Source organism: Grammomys surdaster, unplaced genomic scaffold (assembly GCF_004785775.1).
Source record: "Grammomys surdaster isolate TR1022 unplaced genomic scaffold, NIH_TR_1.0 170, whole genome shotgun sequence".
In the NCBI taxonomy this organism is placed as follows: Eukaryota; Metazoa; Chordata; class Mammalia; order Rodentia; family Muridae; genus Grammomys; species Grammomys surdaster.
Window position 1 is genome coordinate 20,804,381 of NW_021604618.1, and position 27,457 is coordinate 20,831,837.

A 27,457-nucleotide genomic window follows, 5' to 3' on the forward strand; every position below is an offset into this window, starting at 1 on the left:
TCTCTCTCTCTCTCTCTCTCTCTCTCTCTCTCTCTCTCTCTCTCTCTTTCTCTCTCTCTCTCTCTCTTTCCTCAGCCATTGCCTATTGGCTCTTTATTGATCTATCAAAAAACAGTTGGGGACAGGGACCTTCAGCATTTGGACAGTCAAATTCCGGATTTGGGGGCATTAGAACCAATTCCCAACAGATGATACTTTGGTGACGTTCAGTGTAGAGTGAGAATGTGGTTCGTACATACAGATCTGGCTCCAAGTGACCTAAGGCTGTGCTTCCTAGGAATCTGGAGAAACTAGGGAGCTGCCTAGCAAAGAGCAGTGAGGCTCAGTAACTTAGCTTAGCAGTGTGTAGAAATATCATTTTAAAGCTCAAAGTTGGCAGTTCAGGATGAATGCTCTCAGACCTGGCTTCGGGGTGAGACAGTGCTCACATCTTAAACATGGAATTATCTAATGTTAGGGCTTTTTTCTCTCTGCCTCAATATTTTTTTCAAAACATTTATTCTATGCCCTGTGAATACTGAGAAGCCAGAAAATCTACATGGCATAATTTGCACGGTGGAAAATAAAAGGGAATTCTAATGGACACCATTAGATCTCTCTATGTGCATCACCTACATACACAGAGGCACAAACACACAGCAAGCCCATGCTTGAGAAAGACTCTTGTTCTCAGAGCCACAGGAGTATATGCCATATGGTATAAGCCTTTATACCATATAAAAAACCAAAGAAGAGTTGTTATTACATTTAGCATCTTCTAAGTGGAACAGTAAGGATGCTGAGCTCTTACAAGGAGGAGAAGCAGGATTCCTGTGATGTTATCATTGAGCTCCTCCTGAGAGCTGGTGGCACAGACTTGAATTGTTAGAATAGTGTGCAAGGCTCGTGAAAGAGGCAAAACAGGTAGATGTTGGTGAGATTGGAGTGAGTGGACAAGTCCAAGAGTGTGGTAGGCAGAAGTAGTGCAAAGAAAGAACGGGGGAGGAACGAAAGTGGGGGCTGAGCAGAGCACGGGGAAAGGTAACTTGAGTCTCTGGGGAGCTGGGGCGCAGAGTCTGGGAGTTGCCCCTGCTCAGGACCACCAGTGGAGAGGTCAGAGGTCACAGGACATTCCAGAGACCAGACATCTAGGACCAGAAAGTCCATGGGTAAAGACTCATCCCGTTGTCATCACAACACTTGGCCTTTAAAGTCAGGGAAACAAAGTGCTGAACTCTGTGTGGGAAGCAGTTGTTGGATTCTTCATTGTCTTCCAACAGGGAATGATTCACCGGGATTTGAAGCCTGTCAACATTTTTTTGGATTCTGATGACCATGTGAAAATAGGTGATTTTGGTTTAGCAACAGACCATCTGGCCTTCACTGTGAGTATTTTTTTAAATCAGGCTATGCCTGTAAATGACCTGGGTGCCTTAATAATCCTGGAAATATAGAGATGGGATAGTGATCTCCTGTGCCCTGCCATATCTCTCTCCTCCTTGAGGTCAGTCTGAAGGGACAGGCTGCAAGTGTGAAGTGTAGAGGCTGACGTGTAGAGAGGAAGTCTTTGGAAAGTTGGGCAGACTTAGTGCCAGGGCTCTATTTAATTATCATAAGCTAGCTTTTAGGTCCCATGCTCTGTCATAAGTGCAGCCCATTCCCAGGCTGGTCAGAGAAAGAACATGGACTTCAGATGATGACCAGGACAACCGTCAGGGCTAATTTAGCAGATGAAGCTAGGAGCAGAGAGTGAGTAGGCAGAAAAGAGTTGGAAGTGAAGGTGGGTACCTGTCATCCCAGCACTTAGAAGGCAGAGGCAGGAGGACCACCACATGTTCAAGACAAGCTTAGGTTGCATAGCAAGTTCTAGGCCAGCCAGGGCTATGACTATGGAGTGAGACCCTAACACCCACCACAGCAAAGAGATGGAAGAGGAGCAATAGGGACTGGGTCCTGAGCAGAACCGATAGTGTACTGAAAAGTGCTGAAACCAAGCACAGGTGACATAGTGAGATGTTGCCCCAACTAAAGAACCCAGCGAGGTGTTGGGAAGTAGAGGAGAGGCTCTATTTTCCCACCAGTCTGCACACAGAGCCTCATCACTGCCCTGTGTGCTTGCCTTGTCAGAACTCATGCCTCATCTATAAAATGTGTGGATTCTAGGACCTGCTTCAGAGACTTAGCAGCAAAGGAGAACCAAAGGCGAGTGACAGCGCCTGGAGCATGTCCTCATGCTCTGGATGTCTCAGTTACTTTTCTGCTCGTGTGATGATACACTGTGACCCAGGAAACTTACAGAGAGCTTACTTGGTTTACAGTTTCAGAGGGCAAGAGTCCATGCTGGCAGAGCTGGGGTAGATGACAGCTGGAACAAGCAGGAAACAGGGCACACCCTCTAAGCCTGCCCCAGTTGCATACTTCCTCTGGCAAGGCCACATCTCCTAGGCTTCCCCCAAATAGCCTCCAACTAGAAACTGGTATTCAAATGCCAAGACTTATGAGGGATATCTCATCAAACCACCGATTAGTTTAGGGTGTGACCGTTAGAGGTGTGGGAAAGAGGGCGAAACTTCAGTGTGTGCTTCAGCAAGGGACAATGGGACAAGTTAGTGACCAGCCTTTAGGGGAAAAATTAGCAAAACTGAGGTGAAAGCAGCTGTAGCACTAGGAAAGGTAGAGCAATGGTTTGTTACTATATTTACTTCTCTTGTGCTTTCTGATAGACAGATTCTGTTCCTGGAGTTTGTAGAATGAACGTAAGTTGGTTTCTGTAAGAGTCTGGGTATTTCTGTCCTGAAGAGAGCTGTCCAGTGAATTCATCTTCCTCTTGCTTTCACTGGGTTTCCTTTGAGCCTTGAATGAATGGGTTAACTAAATATAAAACATAAGTAAATGTGTTAAGTCAAAAATACATGGTCATAATTATTCTGAGGTCCCTGTTAGCTTTTCAGTCTTCATTTAGAAACAGATGAGCCATTGCCATGGATCGCTCTAAGTTTTTAATCTATACTTGCTTGTGTTTTAGGCTGAAGGTAAACAGGACGACCAGGCAGGTGATCATGTGATTAAGTCAGACCCTTCAGGTAAAACCTTTATTTCATCCATGTGTTTAAAAGGAGACCATAAAACTTCTCAACCTGAGATCTGCCTTTTACTTACAAAGACTTTATTCCGAAACCAATTGAAATTATTCTTTAAATGATTTTTATAGAAGTTTAAGGGTTTTTTAAATTATTCTTAAACATAAGTGCTATCATTAGTAGAACAATGGTAATGGTGGTCTCCTGAGGGCCTAAGGCTATGCTTTGACCAACTCCGATTGGTCCTGTAAGGTTACCTCAAGAGCTGGCCTTTCTGGGGTCTTATCTAGTCCTAGCCTTCCTATGTAAGCAGAGACCTTTGTGTGAGGCAGTGTGGACAGTCTAGGGCATAGATCAATCATCTGTGCAGTGTTCACTTTCCTCCTGGGGGTGGGGGTGGGGTACTGCAGATAACAGATCCAACCCAACATCACTTTAAAGAAGCTCTTTTGTTCTGGGTCAATGAGATGGCTCAGCAGGTAAAGTTGCTTTGCCACCGAGCCTGATGATCTGAGTTCAGCCTCTCGAGTTGTCCCACAAGTTGTCCTCTGAGCCTCACATACATGCCACAGCGTACACACACAAATAAATATAACTAGGGGTTAGGAGGAAACCCTTTGGTTTTCAATTTACTTTATCTGGAACTAGGGTTGTAGCTCAGTGCCACTCACCCGGCATGCACAAGGCCCTGGGTCCGTACTGAGCACTGTGAAACAGCAGCAACAGGAACAACTTAGTCCGAGGCTAGAATGCTCTCCTTCTTTCCTCCATAGGCCATTTGACTGGCATGGTTGGCACTGCTCTGTATGTAAGCCCTGAGGTCCAAGGAAGCACCAAGTCTGCATACAACCAGGTACAGTGTCAGTGTGTGTGTGTGTGTGTGTGTGTGTGTGTGTGTGTGTGTTCAGGGTGGGGTGCTGTCTCACAGTAAGTTACACATACGACCATCAAGACTGTAACATGTAGGGTTGAGTGACCAGCTGCAGTAGGAACAGTCATTCTAGGCAGAGCATGCAGCCCTGCCCAAGGGCAGCAACTGAAACTGGCACTGTTGCTGCAAAGTTGTCAGTTCCTCTATCCATTAGGATATGTGAGCTAACCTCTGTGCTGTTCCCCTCCCCAGGTCAGGTACATAGGGAGCAAGGCAGCCACTGGAGTAACAGCTGTGTTGGCAGCCCTCAGGGAGCTGACCCAGTGATGGTGGAACCCATGATGAGCAAGGAAGCAATAAGAGAAATGTCCTAAATTAGGATGAGGCCTGTGGAGAACGGAGTCGAGTAGCAAGTAGTGGGGCCTGGCAGGCATTCAGAATTGTTTTCTTTATCTCTTGGTATCCAACTCCAAGGGCTTTGCACATTCTAGGCAGGTGCTCCACCATCAAACCACATCCTGGAACTCTTCCAAGGATGCCATTTAGAATAACGGATGGACAAAGATAAGTGAGGGCTAGGGATGTGGCTCAGTGGATAGAGCACTCACCTGGTATGTGACAGGCTTGGTCCTATCAGTAGCACTGACAAGCCATGGGTAGAGCATGCCAGGGAGGGGAAAGGACTGAAGCAGTGGAATAGCAAGAAAGGGTCTAGCTAAGGTGAATGCATCCTGTACAGCAGGGTAGCTACGGTTTATAATACTGTACAATAGTTTTAAACATTGTAAGAGACTAGATCTCAAAAGTTCATACCAGAGAGAGGGAGAGAAGGGAAGGAGGGAGGGAAGGAGGGGATAGGAATGGTAACAATGTAAATAGATAGACATGTTAGCTTGACTGTTAACAGTCATTTCTGGGTGAAAATTTTGGATGATTTGCTTTTAAAATTATAGGTCTAGAAACTTGTTTCAGAACAGATCATCAAATTTCTCAACTAAACCTCCAAGCTCCTGGAAATGCCACTTTATATCAGAACTCTCTAAAGGCAATTAATGTTTTCCCCACAGAAAGTGGATCTCTTCAGCCTGGGAATTATCTTCTTTGAGATGTCCTATCACCCGATGGTGACTGCCTCAGAAAGAATTTTCGTTCTCAACCAACTTCGAGATGTGGGTGTCAGATATGTTTGATGAATAAATTTCCAGTATCCTCAGTCTCATGTGGAGATCAGAACTCAAAGCGGGACTTTTTCCTGGTATTTATGAAATAGAAGAGGTTATCAATTGTTGATTTTAAAAAATGATCTTAGCCGATAGCCCAGGCTAGCCTGAAACATGAGATTCCCCCTGTCTTATCCTTCTGAATGGCAGGATTGCAGATGTATGGCACCAAGCCTGGCTGCCTCCTCTAATTTTAATGACTCTCATTAGCTGATTCATGGTAAGATAATCAGTTCTGTCGCTTTAAGTGAAATGTCTTTGGGACAAGGAGTTTTGTGACATAGCAGTGTTGGTAACTAAAGGTTGTCAGACTATGTTGTTCTGTGTCATAGTAAGAGAAAACATATCCCTGTCACCGCGCCCAATGATAAGGAATAGTGTTGTTTGAGGCGAGCCAGCCTAGGCTACATGACATTCCAGACCTTGTCTTCTTACCACCTCTGAAACATAAAGGTTTATATTGAGTGGATCTGGTTTTGAAATGCCTAAAGCAAATCTGAATGACCAGCAGTTAAAATGGATCTGAAGTCTGGAGACAGGCCTCTGTGGTAGAGTTTGCTGAACCTGGCATGCATGTGGCTCGGCAGTCACTTGAGTTGTTTCCCCCAGTGAACTTCTCACTCATGTTCTTGAGATAAACCCTTGCCTCAGTTGCTGTTTGTGCACATAGAGGTGTTACAGGGTGCCCAGACAAGGATGCCCATTACAATGGGGCATTAAGAAAGTGGAAAGTAAAGTCTAGACAACTTGTACTGTTATTCATGAGCCAGCAGTCTGAAGAGCCTTTCTCATCCTTAAGGAGCAAAGGCAAGCATAAGTATTTGTTATGTTAAATCACACATAGCAAGCCAGGCATGGTGGGGCACACCTACAGTCCCAGCGTGTAAGCAAGAAGGAGCATGAGCTCATGGCCAGCTGGACTATGCATCAGCAAGACCCTGTCCACACGGCACACTGATAGACAGCAAGCAGACAGTCTGTGCACACACTGAGGCTGTTCCTGTGACAGCAAGCAGACAGTCTGTGCACACACTGAGGCTGTTCCTGTGACAGCAAGCAGACAGTGAGTCAGCAGTGCACACACTGAGGCTGTTCCTGTGACAGCAAGCAGGCAGTGAGTCAGTGCACACACTGACACACTGAGGATGTTCCTGGGATACTTTGGGGAGCAGTTGAAGTACTTTTAACAGCAGTGTGTGGGTAGCAGTTGGTGAGGCATGGATGAACCGAGGATGATTCTGCCATTCATCTTAGCTGGGATGGGCCTAAATGAGGATGTCCTTGAGGAAGTTCCTTTCTGTAATCTGAAATTGTGTTTTCCTATCAGGAATATATAAACTATCAGTTAATCTTGTAGCTGAGGTCCTGCTTCTCAGGAAAGCCGGGACTTGGAGACATGAGTGGGGTTTGGATTTGGTGCTAACTGAATTTGCCTGTTCTTTTTGGCTTGTTTGTTTCTAAGTCAGGCCTCACACAGCCTGGGCTGGCCGCTGACTTGGCTGGCCCTCCCACCTCCACCTCCACCTCCACCTCCCATCCCCTCTTAGGTTGATGATTTCATGGAATCTTGCCCTTTTTCACCTTGTGGTTCACTAAACTGCTTTGTGTTTCTATGAAACCCTTACATTTAATTTAATCCTTATGCTGACTTTTATTGACAATTACAGTCATGGCAAAAGTCTCTTATTTAAATTATCTTTTATTTAAACTTAAAGAAGGTGATTTGCATAGCCTAGGCCTTCATTTGGGTGATGTCCACATTAATCGACTGTGTGCACCGAAGAGTGAGCACAGGGCGTGGAGAAGGTGTCGTGTTAGCAAATTTTAATTTGCTCTTTGGTTATCTTACTGTGCTGAGTAAAAGCTTTGCCTCTGGCAGTCTGCCAAACGCTTGCTGATTTGAATATAATACTCTTTTAGCCCACATCGCCCAAGTTTCCAGACGACTTCGATGATGGAGAACATACAAAGCAGGTAATTTGCTGAGGCTTTAATTGCTGCATCTTCAGTCTTGGGTTTTAATTACTGTTTCTCTTGGTTTTCAATTAGTAATCTTCTGCCACTCATTCTCTTGTGTTCAAGGAACACCATGGGGAAAATATCAAAAGACGAGCTCTTAAGATGTTACTAGGCTTGAAATGCACTATAAAAAGGCCAAGGCCTGACAGCAAATTAACCCACTTCAGAGCTCTTTTGTGTGCTCAATTGTGCCTTCAAGTGTTACTTGGACCACTGGCTTAGCTGGGAGGAAATGCTTTTACAGCAAGTTGCTTTAGATAAAACTTAGGACCTACAGACAAAAAAATTACAATCTCCGTTTTGTGGTTGAAGTAATTCAGGTTGTCCAGAAAGGACTACACTCTCCGGGTGGTTTGCTGTTACAAGGTTTTGGAATTAACTTGGTTTTATGGTACTGGTGAATCACACCTAGGTCCTCCACGTGCTAAGCCAGTGCTCCACCACTGACTATCTCCGAAGTAGCTGTTACAGTATTTCAAAGCAAGAGCATTTCTCACATACACCGTAACTATCAGTGTGTGTGTGTGTGTGTGTGTGTGTGTGTGTGTGTGTGTGTGTGCGCGCGTCTCATTTTAAGCTAACACTGGCACCCAGATAATATAAGCGTTCCTAAGTGAGCTGTGTGCCATCTCTGGTATTCCTTTCTTCTTTCTTATAGTTGTTTGCTGTGGTGAAACCTTCACGTGTTAATACTCGTGTCATAGGGAAATTTCCTCCTTACATTGACTTTTATTGACAGTGATAGTCAGGGCAAAATCTCTTATTTAAACTATGATCGTTGAGAACAGGCACATAAACAGTGCATGTCAACATTTGCAACTTCTTATTGGCTGTGTGTCTGCATGGCCATGCCACTGTATATCTGTAAGAGTTAGGGACTAATAGTATTTTTTTTATTTCTGTTCTCATAAGCTTCTATACTTCAATGGTATTTAGCATGACACTACTTAAGGCTAGCAGGGCTCATTTGGCCACCTCTAATTAGTGAGGAACTATTAGAAAACAGGCTGGTACCTGTTCTATTTATCTTGTTAGCTGCTGTTTTCCATTTGAATTCGTCATTGACTGTGTTTTTGAGTAACTATAAATGCTCACTTCATAGATATGGTCTCTCTACACTGTGTAGACCAGGCTGGCCTTAAACTCGAACACCCACCTGCCTCTGCTTCCACCACACCCACCAGAAGGGTATTTTAAACATACATTAGAGATGTTTAATAAAATCCATCTAAAAATTGAACATTTCTGTTCTCAAATATTCTGCCAACTTTTTTTTTAATAAATTCTTGTTCTAAACTACAGAATTAAGAATCATGAAAGGACAGGTGTGATGACACGTGTCTTTAATCCCAGCATTCAGGAGGTAGAGGCAGACGGTTCTGTTGGAGTTCAAAGCATGATCTATGTATAGCAAGTTCCAGGCCAAGTGGGCTGTATACTTGTATAGTGAGTAGACTAAGAAGAAAGAGAGTCATCAGGGAAACTTTTAAAGGCTTGTGCTGCTTCTGAGGGCTCTCTACTATGGAGGTATGACAAACAGTGTAAAGCAAGAGAGTTCCAGGGAATAGAATGATCAGTAAAGAGCGCAGATGGAGGGAGAGCGAGGACCAATGTTGTGTGGTAGAGGTGCTGCTGTGTGCTTATGTCAGAACTAACATTAGGCATAGGCTCTTTGGTGTTTTCTAGATATCTCTTTTTTTATACAGTCATTTGTAGTTATAAGACTAAGCATAGCTTCTGTGTGCTTTGCTAAGTTAAGGATGTTTTTGATTGTTGGTGACAAGAGATATAAAAGGAGCCTCTCCCTTTCAAGAAATACTCAGTTACGTTTATGCACAAGTCTGTGGTCATGAGGCACTAATGGCATAATCAGAGATCTCAGAAGTGCCAACTAAGCATAAAAAGTACCCCAAGTGACCACCCATCGGGAGATCCCTGAGTTTCACCTGCTGTCTCCTTACCAGCTGTGTGCCTGTCACATTGCAGAAGTCTGTCATCTCCTGGCTGTTGAACCATGATCCAGCTAAACGGCCCACAGCCATGGAACTGCTCAAGAGTGAACTGCTCCCCCCGCCACAGATGGAGGAGTCAGAGCTACATGAAGTGCTGCACCACACGCTGGCCAACATAGACGGGAAGGCCTACCGCACCATGATGAGCCAGATCTTCAGCCAGCACATCTCCCCCGCCATAGACTATACCTACGACAGTGACATCCTGAAGGTAGGCTAGTCGGACATGACATGCGTTTCTCTAAATGTTTTTTTAATTTACTCTTTGATAGTTTTTATTTATGTCTATGATATGATCAAACTCATCCTCTGCCCTTTCCTGTCTTCCTCCTCCCAATAGCATGTATGTAAGGGGTGGAGCATGCACGTGTCATGGTACACATATTGCAGTCAGAGGACAACTTGTAAGATTTAGTTCTTTCCTCCCACCATGTGTGTCACATGGATTGAACCCAAACTGCCAGGCTAGGCAGCAAGTGCCTCTACCTGCTAGGCCATCCCATGTTTGTATCTCTTTGTTTTGTTGGGGTTTTACTTTGTGATATACTGGGTTTAACCAGCTATTCCTGCACTGTGAGTTCTTGGCTTAAGTTCCCAAAAGCAGATGCAATAAACATGACTGTGCATAGCTCGGAGGAGAGCCATGCTGCTAATCACTTACTTGATTCTTGATCCTTCCACTCTCTGTCCACCCAAGAGACTGAGAGACAGAGCCCATCTCAGATGTCCAACCTGGGACACCCAAGCAGTCAGATCTGTATGAGGAGACAAGAGTCACTCCCAACACTGGCAGCTGGCCTAGGCAGCTCAGAAACACGGTGCCTGCCTCCTCAGCAGCTCCGCTGCCTTCAGCTGGGAAGCATCTCAAGAGTCTAAAAGCTTCCAGGTGGTTTCTGAAGAGTAGTCAAGATGCCAATCTCAGGAGCCTTTATTATTTCATTTCTAAAAGTAAAAATAAAAAAACAAACAAAAACACAGAAGCACCTAAAATAATTTAGAGGAATGTTTAAAAAGTTGAATGAGTAGGTAATAGACTGGCTATCCTTGCCGTCTGTTTCTATATAGCTAAGCTGTGGTATAATTTTAGAAGATAGAATTTAGAGGAAACTATACATTTTAAGTGTATATGATCATTCACACCTGTGGCCCTGCGGAGACTGAAGAGGATTATGACTGGGCTAGCCTGGGCAACACAGTGAAATCCTGTCTCAGAGCAGAGTTTGACTGTCTAGTAATAATCAGATCCCTTTGTAAGACAACAGGTAACTTTATTTTATCTTTTTGCTTAGTTTTTTATTTCTAAAATTACTGTAATAAAATGGAATGAAAAGGAAATACCTTAAGCAAATATACATGTCTGTCCTCTAAATATGTTCAAAGAGACAGTTGCTCGAGACCTCTGCTGTGATCCTGGGACTGAGCTGTGCAGCACCAAACACAAACCGCAGACGAACATTTTAGAGAATCTCTTGGGTTAGGCTTTGCTGATGACATTTAATTGGTCTCATTTCAGGGCAACTTCTTGATTCGCACAGCCAAGATCCAGCAGCTTGTATGTGAAACCATCATCCGCGTCTTTAAAAGGCATGGTATGTCCTTCTCTGAAAACTACTCCTCGGACAGTTTTCTAAAAATCATTAGAAAGTAAAGTGCCTGCACACAAGCATAAGAACTGAGTTCAGTCCTCAGCACCCACCACAAACCCAGACATGTCAGCACACCTCTGTAGCCCCAGCACTGGGGCCACGAGCCCAGAGACAGGAAGATCCCCCAAGCTCCGTGGGCAGACAGCCTACTCAGTAAGCTTAGACTCAGTGAAAGCAATTGAGAAAGACACCTGACATCAACCTGTAGCAGAAGTGCATGCATACATGTACAAACCCATGCACATGTGTATATACCAACACAACATATACCACATGGGTATACACACAAAGGAAAGAAAGGAAATTCAGGTATGGCTGTACAAGGCTGTAATCTCAGCACCCAGGAGGCTAAGCAAGAAGTTTGAAGCTAGCCAAGGCAATAAAGTGAGACCCAGTCTCAATGAAAGAAAAAAATTACTATTAGTGAATTTTGCTATGACTGTATATTAAAATCCATTTATAAGCAGTTGGCATGTAAAATTTGCTAAATTTTAAAGCCCAGCTTCTTGAGGAGAAACTGTTTGATTATTCCTACCTTGCTACTAAAATACAGTTGGCTCATGGAGTCCAAAATCTGACTAAATCGACAGACTTAGCCCAGCTCAGCTCTCCATGTATCCATCTGGAACATTATTAACCAATATTGGGGCCAGGCGGTGGTGGCGCACGCCTTTAATCCCAGCACTTGGGAGGCAGAGGCAGGCAGACTTCTGAGTTCGAGGCCAGCCTGGTCTACAGAGTGAGTTCCAGGACAGCCAGGGCTACACAGAGAAACCCTGTCTCGGAGAAAAAAAAAAAAAAACAATATTGGGAACACTGGTGCTGGCTCTCAGTGTTCCAGGGGCAGCTCACTCACCTGTGTGCTTGTATGCGATTTGGATTAGAACTGGAGGCTCAGCAGCTCTCTCTGTATTTTGGTGTAGGAGCTGTCCAGCTGTGCACCCCGCTGCTGCTTCCCCGAAACAGACAAATATATGAGCACAACGAAGCCGCTTTGTTCATGGATCACAGCGGCATGCTGGTGATGCTTCCTTTCGACCTGCGGGTGAGCTGGGGTGCTGCTCTGTTAAAGAATCTCCCCTCCCAGACACCATCACTACAGGCTTACGCTGGGGAGACAGTTAGGAAAAGACTACGCAGAGTAAAAGCAGTATTAGAGTTCAGTAAATGTCTGAGACTGTACTGCAGGTGCTAAGGTCCACAGAGCAACCTTACAGCAAGTTAACCTCAAACAGATGAATGTAGTTTACTTGCCAGCTAGCTCGTCAGTAAAATCCCAGTGTTACTATCTAGAGCAATTAATGCTTGCAACAGATAATTGGGTGTGCTGAGTTTTGTCCATGTTCTCTTTCCTATGATCCCCAAAGCTCTCTAAGCCAGCAACAACTTTAGTCTTTCACTCCTACGGCCTTGACTGCTAGCAAACCCATCCATAACTGCACTCAAGACCTAAGGAAAACATGCAGTGAGTATGAGAGTCAGGGTTCTGTCCCTAATGCACAGAAGAAGGCACTTACAAATAAACTCGAGGAGAGAGTGTGTACTTAGCATGTGCAATGCCCTGGATTCAATCCTCCACACCAACAAACATCAATCAAGAAAATGGCCAACCTCTGTAGGTTGAAAAGTAGCCAGCACACACAAGTCTTTCTACCCACCGAGCCATCTCCCTAACCCATAAACTACATCTTAAAAATCACAACTAACCAAAACCTATGCAGATTTCAAATAAGCAGGATAAAATATGACCATGTTTTCAACAAAATAGGAAGATTTTTCTCAGACCTCAGAAATGCAGTAGCCAGAGTCTACAGTAGAGCCTACAGCGGCTGAAGCACACAAGAGCATCCCGAGTGTGAATGCTCTTAGGGTACAGTCACATGTCGCTTAATGGCTAGGGTATATTTTTAAAGAATGCATGGACAGGCTATTTCACGGTTGTGCTGTCATCATAGAGTGTGCTGGCTGGAAGATCGCTAGGCAGCAGTCTTCCGGAGCTGCTGGTCACACTTTTAAGTGGGTGCCTGACCTTAAAGTGATGTGTGGGTTCTAGTCCAGCAAAGCTGTTTTAAAAACTAAAAGAATGTAGTAGTTGGCACCTTGTGACACAGGTCTTTCAAACTTTCTTCTTTCAGGTCCCTTTTGCAAGATATGTGGCAAGAAATAACATACTGAATCTAAAACGGTAAAATGCATTATGTTCCCCTGTGTTCAGTAGATGTAGGAATGAAATCAGAGAAGGATGGGTTGAGGAGTGTGATTTTTTTTCTCTTGAAACTTTCACTCAGGAAAGAATTCTGGGGTTGAAGTATTGAGCAGCACGCATCAGGGAGCCCCACCCCAGGGCTCCTTTGTCCTCAGATGACTAGAATGTCCTAAGACATCTTTAGAAGAAATGAAGCATCGGGTCACCTGCCATTTATTCTGAGCTTTCCACATGACCCCAGGCAACATAATTAATGTTTTCAAACTTACTTGGAGAGGCTGTTCTTAATCTCAAATGGCCACTTTTAAGGTTTAATTGGAGGGACAAATGGCCAGTGGTCTCTGTGAAAACACCTTCTGCCGGAAACTAAATGGAAGCTGCTGGTAAAGAATGAGGTGACCCAGCAAGGACCGCCAATGCTGAGACCCTGACACTCGGCAGCAAGGATGGGTCCTGTGCACATTCAGATACTGCAGGGGTCATACTCTGAGATCTTCATCAGTTAGAACCAATATGCTGTCAGTGGGCCACACCATGTCACAACTCTCTCTCTGGGTGCTGTAAGGCCGCAGTTCCCAGTCATTCCTAAAGCATGGACAGTTCTGTGTAGAAAGCCATCACTTAATGTAAATTTGGTGTAACTTCTTTTCTCTTTCAGACATATGCAGAAATAATAATAGTAATAATAACAGTACAAGGCTAGGACCTGGGGTATAGATTATGAGGCAAAACCGGTCAGGTTCAAATCTGACTTTGAACTGTTGAGCACAACACAGATTTTTTTTTTTTAAATCTTCATTTTTTTTCCTTTGTGTGGCAATTCCTCATACATATTTGTTTCCATTAAGCACCAATCTAAGAAAGCTGGTTTCTCCCTCCAGATACTGCATAGAGCGAGTGTTCAGACCTCGGAAGTTAGACCGGTTTCATCCCAAAGAACTTCTGGAATGCGCATTCGATATCATCACTTCTACCACCAACAGCTCTCTGCCCACTGCCGAAACCATCTACACCATCTACGAAATCATCCAGGAGTTTCCTGCGCTTCAGGTTCCGTTCTGCTCTGTCGTGTGCCGTGTTACCCCATCCTGCTCGCCTGTGCAGTGGGGCCCATACCCACTGCTGCCGCTTGCTGAGTGCTGGAGCAGATCACGGCTTTTCTGAAGCAACTGCAGAGAGTTTGAGAGTGACACTTTGAGCTTCATCTTGGGCTTGAGCTTCTACCCTGACAGAATTGGTTTGTTGAGGGTGGGGTGTGTTATTTCTCTACCCATGCTTACAACATTCACAAATGAGGCTGTTTCCTATGATGCCCTTGGCACACTCTTACCCTGGTGAGAGCCCTCGGAGGTCTCCTTCATCTCATCTGTCAACTCCCCAGTGTCCCTTTCGACCAGGTCTCACTCTCCGTCTCTGAAGGACACTGCTTGCTGCCCTCTTCACAGGCCTGCCATCTCCCAGTGTTGGTCATGGATGTTCACTTGTCTAGAAAGTCTTCTCACATCCAGCCACGGGTCAGACCTTCTCCCAGGAAGCCTCTCAGAGGTGGCTGGCTGGTCACATTTCAGTCTCGACCCTCCCAGCTCCTGATGTGAGGCATCCATGTGATCACTTACATTTTTTTTTCGCCAAGCACAGTGTGCTCATTCAAAGTTGCACCCCTGGACCACTTCCCCTTATCCAACTGTCCCAGCATACCCGTGAATACTTGGTAACTCACTGCTGTGGCCAAAAGGAAGGATGGCCCTAAACTACCCTCTGCTTGCAAGTCAGCTACCACTGATCTGACTCCTTGTTTCTTCATCTGTGTGCACTCCTTTAGGCTCTTTAACTTAGCTGAAGATCAACCCGTGTATTTTTATGCATATTATAAAAGTGTTACATTCTTCAACTGTAACACTGAAGATAAAGGATATGAAAGATAAGCCAGATGGTAGTGGCAATTGCCTTTAATCCCAGTACTCAGAAGCCAGAAGCAGGTGGATTTCTGTGAATTCGAGGCCAGCCTGGTCTACAAATCAAGCTCCAGAACAGTCAGGGTTACACAGAGAAACCCTATCTGGATGGATGGATGGATGGATGGATGGATGGATGGATGGATGGATGGATGGATTGGTGGATGGCCCGGCCCGTGGGTGGGGGGGTGGGTGGATGGATAAAAAAGAAGGAAAAATAAACCAGGAGAGAGGATGCTATACTTTAGCTCCTCTGTGGTGACAGGAAAATAAATTAATTACCAGATTTCATTTGGCCACATACCTGTATTGCTTTTATAATGAAAATAATAGTATTTTTCTCTATATTCTAGGAAAGAAATTATAGCATTTACTTGAACCATACAATGCTCCTGAAGGCAATACTCCTACACTGTGGGATCCCAGAGGATAAACTCAGTCAAGTCTACGTTATTCTGTATGATGCTGTGGTGAGCGTTTAATTACTTTAACTGGATGTTGAGGGATGATAATACTAGCCCATGATTATTCTCTGACTCAGGCAACCATAAAACTTCATGGAGAATTTCTTCTCCTTTCGTCTCTGCTCTAATGTGACAGAAGCAACTGTGGTTAAGGTTTAATTTTATTGTTTCTAATTATGTGACCATGGGGGAGGTGACCGTGTGGACAATCTCTGATTGATGTAGAATGAATTATAATATTCATTATTGTTATTTTTTCAATACGCGGAAGCCTTGGCTAGTTTTTCATTCATCTGGCAGATTGGCTTCAAGGGTTCTGACTTTACTGGGAATTGTAGGGATTTGTTTCTTCTTCACAAAGTGCTGCTGCTGTTGGGCCCTGCTGGGTACAGCAGAAGGCAGATGTGCACTGGCAGAATGCAGGGACTGGAGGAAAGGTTGAAGTTCATTCTCATTGCTTTTGTTTCCAGGAAGTCTTGTGGGTTTTGAGACAGGGTCTTACTGTGTTGATCGGGCTGGCCTTGAATTCACGGAGGCCTGCCTCGGCCTCCCAAGAACTAGGCATCACTCATGTTCCCTTTCTCTTCTCCATCAGACAGAGAAGCTGACTAGGAGAGAAGTGGAAGCTAAATTTTGTAACCTGTCCTTGTCTTCTAATAATGTAAGTACCTTCTAATGGTGTGCTTGCCACTATCTCTACCATCTTATGATGTCAGAAAATGTTGCCAGGTTTCTGTAGCAGTGAGGTAACAAGCAACACACATCTGCTGCTTACAGACACAGCTTTCCCCTTGAGCATTGGTGCCATGGCAACCGCTAGGATTAGAAGAAAGAAACTGATGCTATGATCAGAGAGTGTCCTTCTATGTGTCCTCCACATGCGGACTGTGTCCTGCTCTTCCTTGACTACTAGGTTCTTTCTTTCACATCCCTTATAAAGCCTGTGCTTGATACAGCCTCCTGCTGAGTAGGCCCAACACAAGGCTGCCCTCAGAACCAGTCACGTGGGAGCAGGGCACAGATTTCCGCAAGTCCTTCTAAATAACCTAAGCTCTCCCAGGGCCTCCTACTCTCCAGGATGGAATTGTGGTTCTTACCTCCCTGGGAAATTTCCTACCTCTAAAATCTTCTGTTTGACCCAGTCAGTGTTTAAGAATGGTAAACAGCTCAGCTGTATTCTCTCTACTGATGTCATTTAATCCGTATCTTTGGCACAATGGCCCACATTTAACAGAATGGCTGAACAGCAGAAGAAAACAGAATTTTGTGTATTTCCTCCATATTTGTATAAGGAAGGGTTTGGTTTTAGTTTTCTTTTGCAGTGTTAAAAATTCAACCTAGAGTCTCTCGCATGCTAGGCAATTACATTCTTCCGCTAAACCCAACCCCAAGAGAAAAAAACGTTTTGTGTTTAAAACTTTTCCAGAAGCAACTGGGCATGGTGATGCCTGCTTTTAATCCTAGCACTTAGGAAGCAGAGACCTTAGTCTGAGGCCAGCCTGGTCTACAGTGGGCAGAAACAGGTGGGTCTCTGAGTTCAAAGCTAGCCTGGCCTACAGAGTGAGTCCTAGGACACCCAGAACTACACAGAGAAATCCTATCTTGAAAAACAAAATAAATAAATAAATGAATAAATAACTTTCCCAGAAGCTTTACAGCCCTTGATCTAAAACTTCATTACATGATCCTGTGGTGATAACAAAATGCACAGGTTCAACAGACTAAAGCATGATTGTGGATAGAGCAAGTAGAGTCGCTTGCTCTCTGAAGCTCCTGTGTGGCTGGCACAGTGCCTGGACATAGAAGAATAAAAGAGGATCTTCACATACATCTGCCCTCAACTCTTTGAAACAACTTTCACAGGGCTCGCATAGACCATGGTTGAAAGAAACACCCACATTCATTTAGGGAAGATGTTCTGCTTGTCATTCTGTTGTGAGATGAACACCATAACCACAAGCAGCTTGGAGACGAAAGGGTTGACTTGGCTTACACTTCCATGAAGTCAGGGCAAGAACTTGAAGCAAGAACTAAAACAGAGACCATGGCGGAACCCTTGATCCCCATGGCTTGATCCCCATGGCTTCTTAGCCTGAGAGAGGCAATGCCTTGATTGAGGTTCCCTTGCCCTGGTGACTAGTTTGTGACAAGTTGACAAAAACTAAGCAGCATAGAAGGTAAATGAGATAGATGCACAAGACTCGGAGTTTAGAAATTGAGCCACATTAAACCCTAAATATGTATTACTGGAGGAGATATGAGTGTCCTAATAGCTTAAGGTTCCGGCATAAAGAACAATGTTTGTATACCCTAAATCTGCCTGCCCAGAGCAAACTCTCATGTGCAAAATTAGTCCCTAGAATAAAGAATGCTAAGAATCTGGTTGAAATCATCCAGATCAGGGACTCTATACCCAGAAGGTTCTTTGAACCAATGCCATATTTGAAAACCTCACAGACTTCATACACTGCTGCTAAGATGTCAGCTTTTCTTTGTGATGCTGAGAAAGAAGTGTATTTGACTAGTTTTAGAAGGAAAAAAAATAGGATCTAATAGCGATATTTGATACTTGGTTATTTTAAAATGCTGCTCCGAGTATATTAAGGAAGTGGAGATGAGCTGCAGGAAGAAGGTTCTGGTGTCCAGCCCCATCTTAGTTCACAGTGACATCTTGAAACCCAAGAGTCACTGAGACTCCTCCAGTCACCTGGGTACAAAAGTTCCCCACTGCTCCTGCCAAGCGTTAACAGGGTAACTTCATGGAAATGACATTGAAAAAAAAAAACTTTTCTCTTATTTTAAACTGACTAACCTCCTTATTTACTTTATACTAGGAATCAAACCCAGAGTTCCAAGTACCTGCCACAGAGCTACACTGCCAGCCCTAGGAAGGAAAAATTAAGTCAAAAATCAAAAACATGATTTTGTATTTAAACCTTTTTATTTTTAATTTAAAAGATCATAAAAAAAAACCACTTTGCTGTACACAATGGCACACACCTTTAATCCCAGCACTCGTGTGACAGAGTCAAAAGTCAAACAGATCTCTGTGTGTGAGGCCAGGTCTACATAAAGAGTTCCCAGGCTACACACAGTGAAACTCTCTCAAAAATAAAGAATACAATTAAAAGGGAGAGAAACTAACTCTTTGGGATTTAAAGTACAAATGACTTATGGTTAACTGATTGCATTAAGCTGAGAGAGACATCTGTCAGCTCCTGGGTTTTGTGTACCAACCTACAAATTTTTTGTGCAGTTTTGTGTACAGTGTGGCATAGCTAGAATTTTGGTCTGATCTCCAGCCCAGCTCCTGGTAGTTTTTTCTGGGGCACTATGTCCATAGTTACTCCCTCTTCCTCCTGCTGCATGCTGGGGACTGGGGTCAGCCGAGTTTATAATCCCCAGCACTGCTCTTCTGAGGAGCAGACATGGCAGACAGTGTGCATCTAGCACGCAGTGTGAGCTGAGGGAATAGGCGCTCCAGAGGTGCAGGAGGAGGCAGCCCCAGGGCGCCTTATGGAGCTCACTCAGGCAAGGGGAAAGAAGAGTTTCTGGCTAATTCTGTGAATATCTGAACAAGTCTGGCATGGCCTGCCCCTCTCGTTTGTCCACCTGCGGTAATGAAAATGAGGATGTGGCCGAGCGGTGGTGGCGCACGCCTTTAATCCCAGCACTTGGGAGGCAGAGGCAGACGGATTTCTGAGTTCGAGACCAGCCTGGTCTACAGAGTGAGTTCCAGGACAGCCAGGACTACACAGAGAAACCCTGTCTCGAAAAACCAAAAAAAAAAAAAAAAAGAAGAAGAAGAAGAAAATGAGGGTGTGGATGGTTTACAGCAGGGACGATGCTCGGCAGAGGCTCTGCCAGGGTCCAGTCCACATCTCTGCCAGTACTCACCGCCAAGTACATGGCTGTCTGTCTCAAACATTCTGTAGCTGCTTCAGACTGGAATTGGGGAGAAAAGGATACTCTGTAGGACTGTAGCAAAGGCTAGGATTACCTGTGACCACCAGTGCCCGCTCTTGGGGCTGCACCGCCCCCGCAGCGTATGGAAGCGCTGTGCATGCTGTCCCTGTCCAGAGTAGCAGCTAACTGTGCTTCCTTTGCTTTCCAGCTGTGTCGACTCTACAAGTTCATCGAGCAGAAAGGGGATTTGCAAGACCTAATGCCAACAATAAACTCACTAATAAAACAGAAAACAGGTGTTGCTCAGCTGGTGAAGTATAGCTTAAAAGATCTAGAGGAAGTTGTCGGGCTGCTGAAGAAACTTGGCGTGAAGTTACAGGTTTGACGGCTGTTCTGTGCTGGCAGTGGGCCTGTGGTGATAACAGCGCCCCCACAGGATGGGTTTTATTTCCCTAATGCTAGTGGTGTATTTTCCCAAAGCTCAGGATTTCTTTGCAAGCATCACTGTTTCTGTCACACACACACCCACTCTGTGGTGCGTGCCTCAGAGAGGGGGTTACTGTCAGAGAGCTTGGCTGGCTCCAGTAAACAGCTCTTGCCCAATCTTACTGAAGGTTTTTGTCTATGCAGAACAGTCGAAACAGAGTTGTAGTCCACATTCCACAGCTGAGGCTGCTGACCGGTGTGTGGCCGTTCCCTCCACAGGTCTCCATCAACCTGGGCTTAGTTTACAAGGTGCAGCAGCACACTGGTGTCATCTTCCAGTTCCTGGCATTCAGCAAACGCAGACAGAGGGTTGTGCCTGAGATCCTTGCCGCTGGTGGCAGATACGACCAGCTGGTAAGGGCAAGCCTTGTGTGTGTGTTGACTTGCCTTGGCTTACTGCTAGATCCTCTAGTTCCTCAACTCATTCCACCCCCTGTCCCCCACCCCCACTGTGTAACCTAGTAAATCCTATGTAGCATTCATCTAGGAATATATCTTCTTGCCTGTGATCCCAAGTGCTGAGATTACAGGCATGTACCACGACAGACTTGTGAGGCTTGCTTTTTTTTTTCTTTTTTTTTTTTTTTTTACTGTTGCTTTCCCCAGAATATATTTCTTTCCTGTTTCATAACCTGGCTTCTGATCTATCTACAGATTCCCAAGTTCAGAGGCCCACAGGCTGTGGGGCCAGTCCCTACTGCTGTTGGTGTCAGCATAGCCATAGACAAGATATTCGCTGCTGTCCTCAACATGGAAGAACCTGTAAGTCCTGATGCTTGCCAGCACGCTTTGAGGCATCCCCATTCCTCGGTATTATGCTTACCTTGGAGCACAGCCTGCCCAGTTATACGTGCTCACACACCAAGGGAGGAACAACACAGCAGCAGCCACCAGCGGACACAGTTCCCTTTATGACACTCCCACCCACCTGGAGACAATGGCAGAACCACAGGTTGAGAGCTCTGTTCCCAAGTCTGCTCCTCCACTTCCAGGGCCAGTTGGAAGCCCCATTTCTTAGAGCAGATCACAGAACTCAGAGAAACCCTGTCAACCTGGCTTAATATGATAGACATTAAAGTGAAGAGGTACGTAGCTTAGGAGCTTTAGGAATGGACCAGGCCTCGTGTGGTGCACCATCCGCCAGAAGCCTCCTTCCAAAGCACTTTGAACCGTGCCCTTTGCTGTTTGGTGGATGCTTCATTATATAGCAGGATTGACAAAGTCATCAGTGTTCTGCTTAGCCTCTTCCCCTCCCAGAATTGGGGCTGTGTCTGAAAGCCCCAACCCTTTAGCCTGCCTTAGACTGCCCAAAGGCCAGGTCCCCCTACCCCTACCCCGGGCTCAGTTATCTCATTAACATAGAAAAACCATCACTTTGAAGATTCTAGGATTTTAGTAATCAGGAAAAAAGAGCGCACAGCTACTTTGGAGACGTGTAGCTGCAATCCTCTCTTCCTTGCTTCTCAGCCATTGCCCTCTGCTCTTTGGCTGCTGCTGATTCAGGCACCTCTTCTACTTACTCTTCATATCCACAATACACTATATAAAGATAAAATATTCTGCTTGTTAACATACTTGTCAATTCGCTTGCTCAAAAACCCAGCTAGTCTGCAAAGCTAAAAAAAAAAAAAAAAAAGCTTTTCCCATTTCAGGCAAGATTTGTTTTCCCTGGGTGAGGGGGCGGGAGCGGAAATGTATCTTCCCAGTGGCACAGGACAGCTGAAATTATGTCTGTGAAGATCTTTTTAAACTGTGTCTTGTTTTCACAATGTTATTTTCACCCAAAGCCAACTATGCACTGGGTGACTGTTCACAATTTCAAGGGTACTCATCAGCCCTGGGGTGCTGCTCCCACCCTCGAAGCTGCAATGTTCCACACACACACACCCCAACCCCCTCCCCCATGTAACTCTGTTTCTTATCAGGTTACAGTGAGCTCCTGTGACCTCCTGGTTGTCAGTGTTGGCCAGATGTCCATGTCCAGGGCCATCAACCTAACCCAGAAACTCTGGACGGCGGGCATCACTGCAGAAATCATGTATGACTGGTCACAGGTATGGGACAGAAAGCTGTGAATGAAGTGCAGATAGTTACAGGATCAGGATAGATCAGCCTTTCACAGGTAGGGCCACCAGAGGCCACCTGAAGCCATAGGGCCCAAACAAAATCCTAAACTTATTTAAAACACTGAGATTTCTGTTGTTTTTGCTTACTTTTTATAACTCAATGGTGAGTCTCTTCAAGGGTGAGCTTTATAGATGGTAATGCTACTGTGTAGGGGTCTTGATTGGGTTCATTTTCTCTGGCAGGAAAAATCTCAAACACAGCAGATAGCAACAGGGAAAATGTCAGACACAGCAAGGCACATAAGGCACATAGAGAGATAGCCCCTTATCAGAGTGGAAGCAGGCCAGAGCCTCAAGTCTGGACTTCTGGAGGATGGAGTTTTAATAGCCTTTGAGTGCTCTTTGTCCTCTAGTTTAGGGTTGGCCAGTTTAATCAAAGACAGGGAAGCTGATTGGTTCTAAGCATTGGGTAATTGTGTACTGGTCTGGCCTTGAACTCCTTAGACCAGTTTATTGGCAGTGGTGCCCGACTGGTAGAAGCCTGCCAAGCCTTTAGGTCTTTGTCTCAGGCGAGGAGTGTGAGAAAGAAGCTGGAAGTTTGCTGTCTTTACTATCTGTTTTCCCTCTGCCATATCTAACTGCCTCTTGGGATCTGTGTAACTCCACTACCATGTAGGAACGTCAGAAGGCTGGACAGAGGGGCTAGAGGGGTGCCTCAGTGCTAAAGTGCCCTTGCTGTTCTTCCAGGGGACCCAAATTCTGTTCCCAGTCTCTGTGTCAGGTAGCTTACATCAGCAAGTAACTCCAGCTCCAGGGATCCAAACCCTTCTAGCCTTGAAGGTACATATATACATGTAGGTATGCACAGAAAGAGACATACACACATACATATAAAAATGTAAAAACATTTTTTAAAAATTGGATTTGCCTGCTAGTCTACACCAAAGACTATCAAATGGAGCTTATCTCTGGGGGTTACCTCTTGCATTAGCATCTGATGGCTACTACCACAGATGACCACAAGCCCATCTGTTTTAAGTTCCTGGAAGTCAGACGTCTGGGTCAAGATGATTGGCAGAGCTTGTCCCTCCATAGGCCTGAGGGGTGGGCCTGTTCCTTGCTTTTCCTAGAGCCCTCCTGCATTGACTCGGCCCTTCCTCCCTTTACACTCAGTAGGGTGGAATCTTCTTCCCTGAGGCTTCCTCCTCTTTGTCCTCAGTGAGACTTCTGTCCTTACCTTCTCTATCTCTGGCTACCTCACCCCTGTGATGGCCCAGGGCCATCACTGACAGGTTCCAGGGACTGAGATGAGGACATGCTGTGGCCAGCTTACCACACTGAGGGCACTCTGAGCTTGGTGTGTCTGTAGATTTCTGTAAGCCATCAACCTTCCTCCCACGTGCAGACCTGATCTCTGCTCCTCTAGCTGTGGAGGTGAGGAAAGTGGTACCCTGAACACCTGCCTGCCCTTCAGAATTGGAGTTGGGAGCTTTAGATACCCAATGTCTGCATTAACTGGTCCTGGAGGGGTGCTTGTAGATCATCCATACAATCCAGGGCTCTGCAATGCTCAGGAACACACAGCCAACTCTGCTGCCGTGAGCTTTCTGCAGCTGCTGTGTGTGTATTCATATAAAAACTGTTGTTGAGTTTTTAATCACGTAACTGAAAAAGTATCAATTTGCTTGCTTCTTCTGTTGTTAAAGAAGCATTCTGTTGTTCAGTTTCTGTTTTGTGAGACAGGGTCTCACTGTGTAGCCTGTCCTCCTGCTTCAGCCTCCTCCTGGGTGCTGGGATTATAGGCAAGAACCAGAGAACCCAGCTTAATTCTGCTTTCTGCCATCTGCTATTTTCTGATTCCTTTGCTTTCCTAAAATGCTGTGTGTGCATGTGTGTGTGTGTGTGTGTGTGTGTGTGGTGGTGTGTGTGTTTTATAGGACTTGGCACATTTTGTTAAGTCTTGAAGCCATTGAAAACCTCTTCCTGTCACGACTGCACTACTTGTTCACCGTCCTTCAAAACAATCATGCAAGTAGAGAAGGCACAAGAGAACTGCTTCCTGGAATTCTGTGCTCCTCTCAATAGCATTCATATCCCCTGAAGTCAGCGCATTTAGTAACTCACCTTGGGAATACAATTAGCAGCAGTTTTTTCATTGTCCTTAATGACTTGAAGGGGCCCAGGCATATTGTGTCCATTCGTCTCCCTGTTTGTTTCAGTCTCAGGAAGAGTTGCAAGAGTACTGCAGACATCATGAAATCACCTATGTGGCCCTGGTCTCCGATAAAGAAGGAAGCCATGTCAAGGTAAAGAGGGAGGGGAGGGCTGGAGATGTAGCTCAGTGGTTGAGCTTACCTAGCATGGGTGAGACCCCCAATTCAACCCGTTAAAACTACACTCCCACACACACAAGCACACGAGCACACACACACACATGCACACAACACCACGGGAAATTAACTAGCATTTTCCACAAACTGTTGAACTGTTGCCTGTGGAGCCTCTAGTGTGCTTCAGCATGCTCGCTCTCTCTCTCTCTCTCTCTCTCTCTCTCTCTCTCTCTCTCTCTCTCTCTCGCTCTCTCGCTCTCTCGCTCTCTCGCTCTCTCGCTCTCTCTTGCTCTCTCGCTCTTTGGCTCTAAACTCTATCATGACTGATCGTCTTCCTAGAGAAAATAAAATTTTTTTTAGATCTCCCTTTTTTATTTTTTAGTATTATATGTATCGGTGTTCTGCCTCCATCTGTCTGTGCACCATGTGTGTGCAGTGCCCACAGAGGCCAGAAGATGGGATCTGACGCCCTCTTCTAGAACTGCAGTTACAGATGGCAGTAAGCTGTCACATGGGGATGAAATCCAGGTCCTGTAAGATCAGCCGGTACTCTTAGCCACTGAGCCATCTCCCAGTCCCGAGCTCTTTTCTTAGGAGAGCTGTACCTGCCAACAGCTTGTCTTCTGGAGTCTTCCTAAACAATTTCACTCTGTTGTACCTAGCTAAAACTGTACATAAACCTACCACCTCATGACCTTTTCAAATATTGTTTTGAAAGGAAAAAATTGGCCTTTATCCTTTTCTCCTTATTTTTTCTTATAATGTTGTCAGGATGCGTTGGCCCTGTGTTTTAAGAGTTTGTATGCAGTAAGAATTGCACCTCAAATGTGTGCATATGATCACCATAAAACCACACAGGCAAGAGAGAGGGCTTAGTGGGTAAGAGCACATACTGCCCTTTCAGAGATAGAGTTTGATTCTTCCCAGCACTCACATCAGGACTCAACTCCCTGTGACGTCAGCTCCAGAAGAACCCAACCCCTCCAGCCTCTTCAGGCATCTGCAGTCACGTGCTCATATCTGTAGACACATAGACACATAATTAAAAAATAAAACAAGCACACAAGGCCCACACAGGCCTACATACCCAGCTGTTCAACAGCCTTTTTCAGGATGAACAGGGAACTTTGTCTTTCCTAACACAGTTTCCTCTGGCTGTCTTAGGTATTCCTTGGTTATTTGTTCCACTGTCTCTAAGCTTTGGAAGGATGTCCCCTCTTTCATTCTTTTTGTTTTTTTCTTTTCTTTTCTTTTCCTTTTTTTTTTCTTTTCTTGGTTTTTCTAGACAGGGTTTCTCTGTGTAGCCCTGGCTGTCCTGAAACTCACTCTGTAGACCAGGCTGGCCTCAAACTCAGAAATCCACCTGCCTCTGCCTCCCAAGTGCTGGGATTAAACGTGTGCACCACCACTGCCTGGCCCCCCTTTCATTCCTGATATTAGTAATTTGTGTCTTCCCTTTTTATTCTTTTTAACATAGCATATTTAATTTCAAGATCATTTTATTATTAACATACAAATGATGGGATTTCCTGGTTTTGTTTGCTTTGTTGATTGGTTGTTTTAATGGTTTTATTCATTTTTATTTTATGTACATTGGTGTTTTGTTTTGCTATGTGTCTGTATGGGATCCTCTGGAACTGGAGTTCCAAACAGCTAAGAGCTGCCATGTGGGTGCTGAGAATGGAACCCAGGTCCTCTTAATGCTCTTAATACTGAGCCATCTCTCCAGCCCCTCAGAGTGGCATCTCCATGCAGACATACATGCCATTGCACTTGGCTTCATTCTTGGCCCTCCCACCTGGCTCTCCTTACCTCTCTGCTGTCTTCTTTCTGCTCTCCTTCCTGCCTCCAAATACTCCTTGCTTTTGCTTTCATGTAACTTGGATTCCATTATCTTTTCCCACAGCCCCAGATATCTCTCTTCCCTTGTGATCCCTTTTCTAATTATGAGCATGAGTACACAAATGCATGCACACACATCTGGATTCCACACATAAGAACAGAACAGATATATAGCATTTGTCTTTCTGTGTCTGGCTCATTTTGCTTAACATCGTAATCTCCAGTTGTATCCATTTTCTTGCAAATGTCATGATTTCATTTTTCATTACAGCTGAAAAAATGACATTGTGTATATGTACCACATTTTCTTTATCCATTCAACTGCTGCTGATGAAATGGATCTCAGCTGGTTCTTTATCTTAGCTGTTGTGCTTAGGGCAGTAATAAACATGGATGCGCAAATATAATTGATGGGGGACATAAAACCTGTGTGCATTATAAGCTAAAAACTGCTGATCAGTGTCCTGTAGAGAACATTCTAAGCCTTGAAGGGGATAGCAGGTAGTGGGAGGGCATCTTCAGGTGCTAGAGGGGTTTCTAGACTCAGACAGGCAGGCTATAGATGTGTGCTGAAGAGCCTTTTAAGAAGAGGGCATAACAAAGGCCATGGAGAGGGTTTTAGTAGTAGGCTCTCTCAAAGACAGGTTCAGGTCCTTGGAAAACATTCTGATTCTATCCTGATGGTGTGACTTTTCTCAGAGAGTTATACAGAAGCACCCATACACCCCAGAGAGGACAAAATAGACCAAACACACTTTTATCCAAGTCCCACTTGGTGGAGCAATGAGTTTATTGGGATTTCTTACAGGAGCATGGGTAACTCAAAAGCAGCTTCATTGAAAGAAAAGCCCACCCCAGCATGGGTAATAACTCATGACAGCTGTATCTCTGGAGTCCCAATCCCAGTCTACCTTCTATATACTCTGGCAACCAAGATCATGGCCAGGTGGGACAGATCACATGTGGGTGAGCTTAAGGATGGAAATCTGATGACTCTTTCTGCTTCATTCTGAGGAAACATGAATAGATTCAATCCTGTAATCCCCCAACCTGTGAGCATCTTAAGTAGCTAGCAGCTGCTCTGACATGCCCAAGGATGGCATGGCAATGTGCCTGGACAGTGTATCTTGAATGAAGGCTACTTAACTTAGCAGGCAGGAGTAGCCATCGCTAGATCAAGGAGTTTTGAGTATCGTTTAGCAGCCAGTGGGGTGCCAGTTAAAGTCTGGACAAAGAGTACATCAGAATTTAGTTTGAAAAAAGTTTACCTGCAGGGTTGTTATTGTGGAGTGGAGAATCTGCAAACAACATGACAGCATCAGGCTACCCCAGAGCACAGCTGGGTGCTGGCCACGAGAGTGAGAGTGACAGGGCA

At 45.0% G+C, this 27,457-nt stretch overlaps 1 protein-coding gene across 4 annotated transcripts in view; it reads left to right on the forward strand.

Moving 5' to 3' along the window:
* Eif2ak4 (eukaryotic translation initiation factor 2 alpha kinase 4) overlaps positions 1-27,457 on the forward strand; it is an 83,489-nt gene that overhangs the window by 48,093 nt on the left and 7,939 nt on the right. For 3 of the 4 annotated variants that reach the window (XR_003711347.1, XM_028766828.1, XM_028766829.1), the window contains 18 exons: positions 1,260-1,364; positions 2,703-2,735; positions 3,005-3,062; positions 3,833-3,912; positions 4,998-5,099; positions 7,071-7,124; positions 9,156-9,392; positions 10,695-10,770; positions 11,751-11,872; positions 12,963-13,012; positions 13,915-14,083; positions 15,342-15,458; positions 16,048-16,113; positions 19,567-19,737; positions 20,064-20,198; positions 20,499-20,606; positions 21,770-21,898; positions 24,130-24,216. Coding sequence is in view for 3 of the 4 variants with exons in the window: in XM_028766828.1 (XP_028622661.1) it covers positions 1,260-1,364; positions 2,703-2,735; positions 3,005-3,062; positions 3,833-3,912; positions 4,998-5,099; positions 7,071-7,124; positions 9,156-9,392; positions 10,695-10,770; positions 11,751-11,872; positions 12,963-13,012; positions 13,915-14,083; positions 15,342-15,458; positions 16,048-16,113; positions 19,567-19,737; positions 20,064-20,198; positions 20,499-20,606; positions 21,770-21,898; positions 24,130-24,216 (1,899 nt within the window). In the remaining variant the exon portion in view is untranslated. The remainder of the gene's footprint in view (positions 1-1,259; positions 1,365-2,702; positions 2,736-3,004; positions 3,063-3,832; positions 3,913-4,997; positions 5,100-7,070; positions 7,125-9,155; positions 9,393-10,694; positions 10,771-11,750; positions 11,873-12,962; positions 13,013-13,914; positions 14,084-15,341; positions 15,459-16,047; positions 16,114-19,566; positions 19,738-20,063; positions 20,199-20,498; positions 20,607-21,769; positions 21,899-24,129; positions 24,217-27,457) is intronic. The other variant, XM_028766827.1, reaches the window with a different exon arrangement.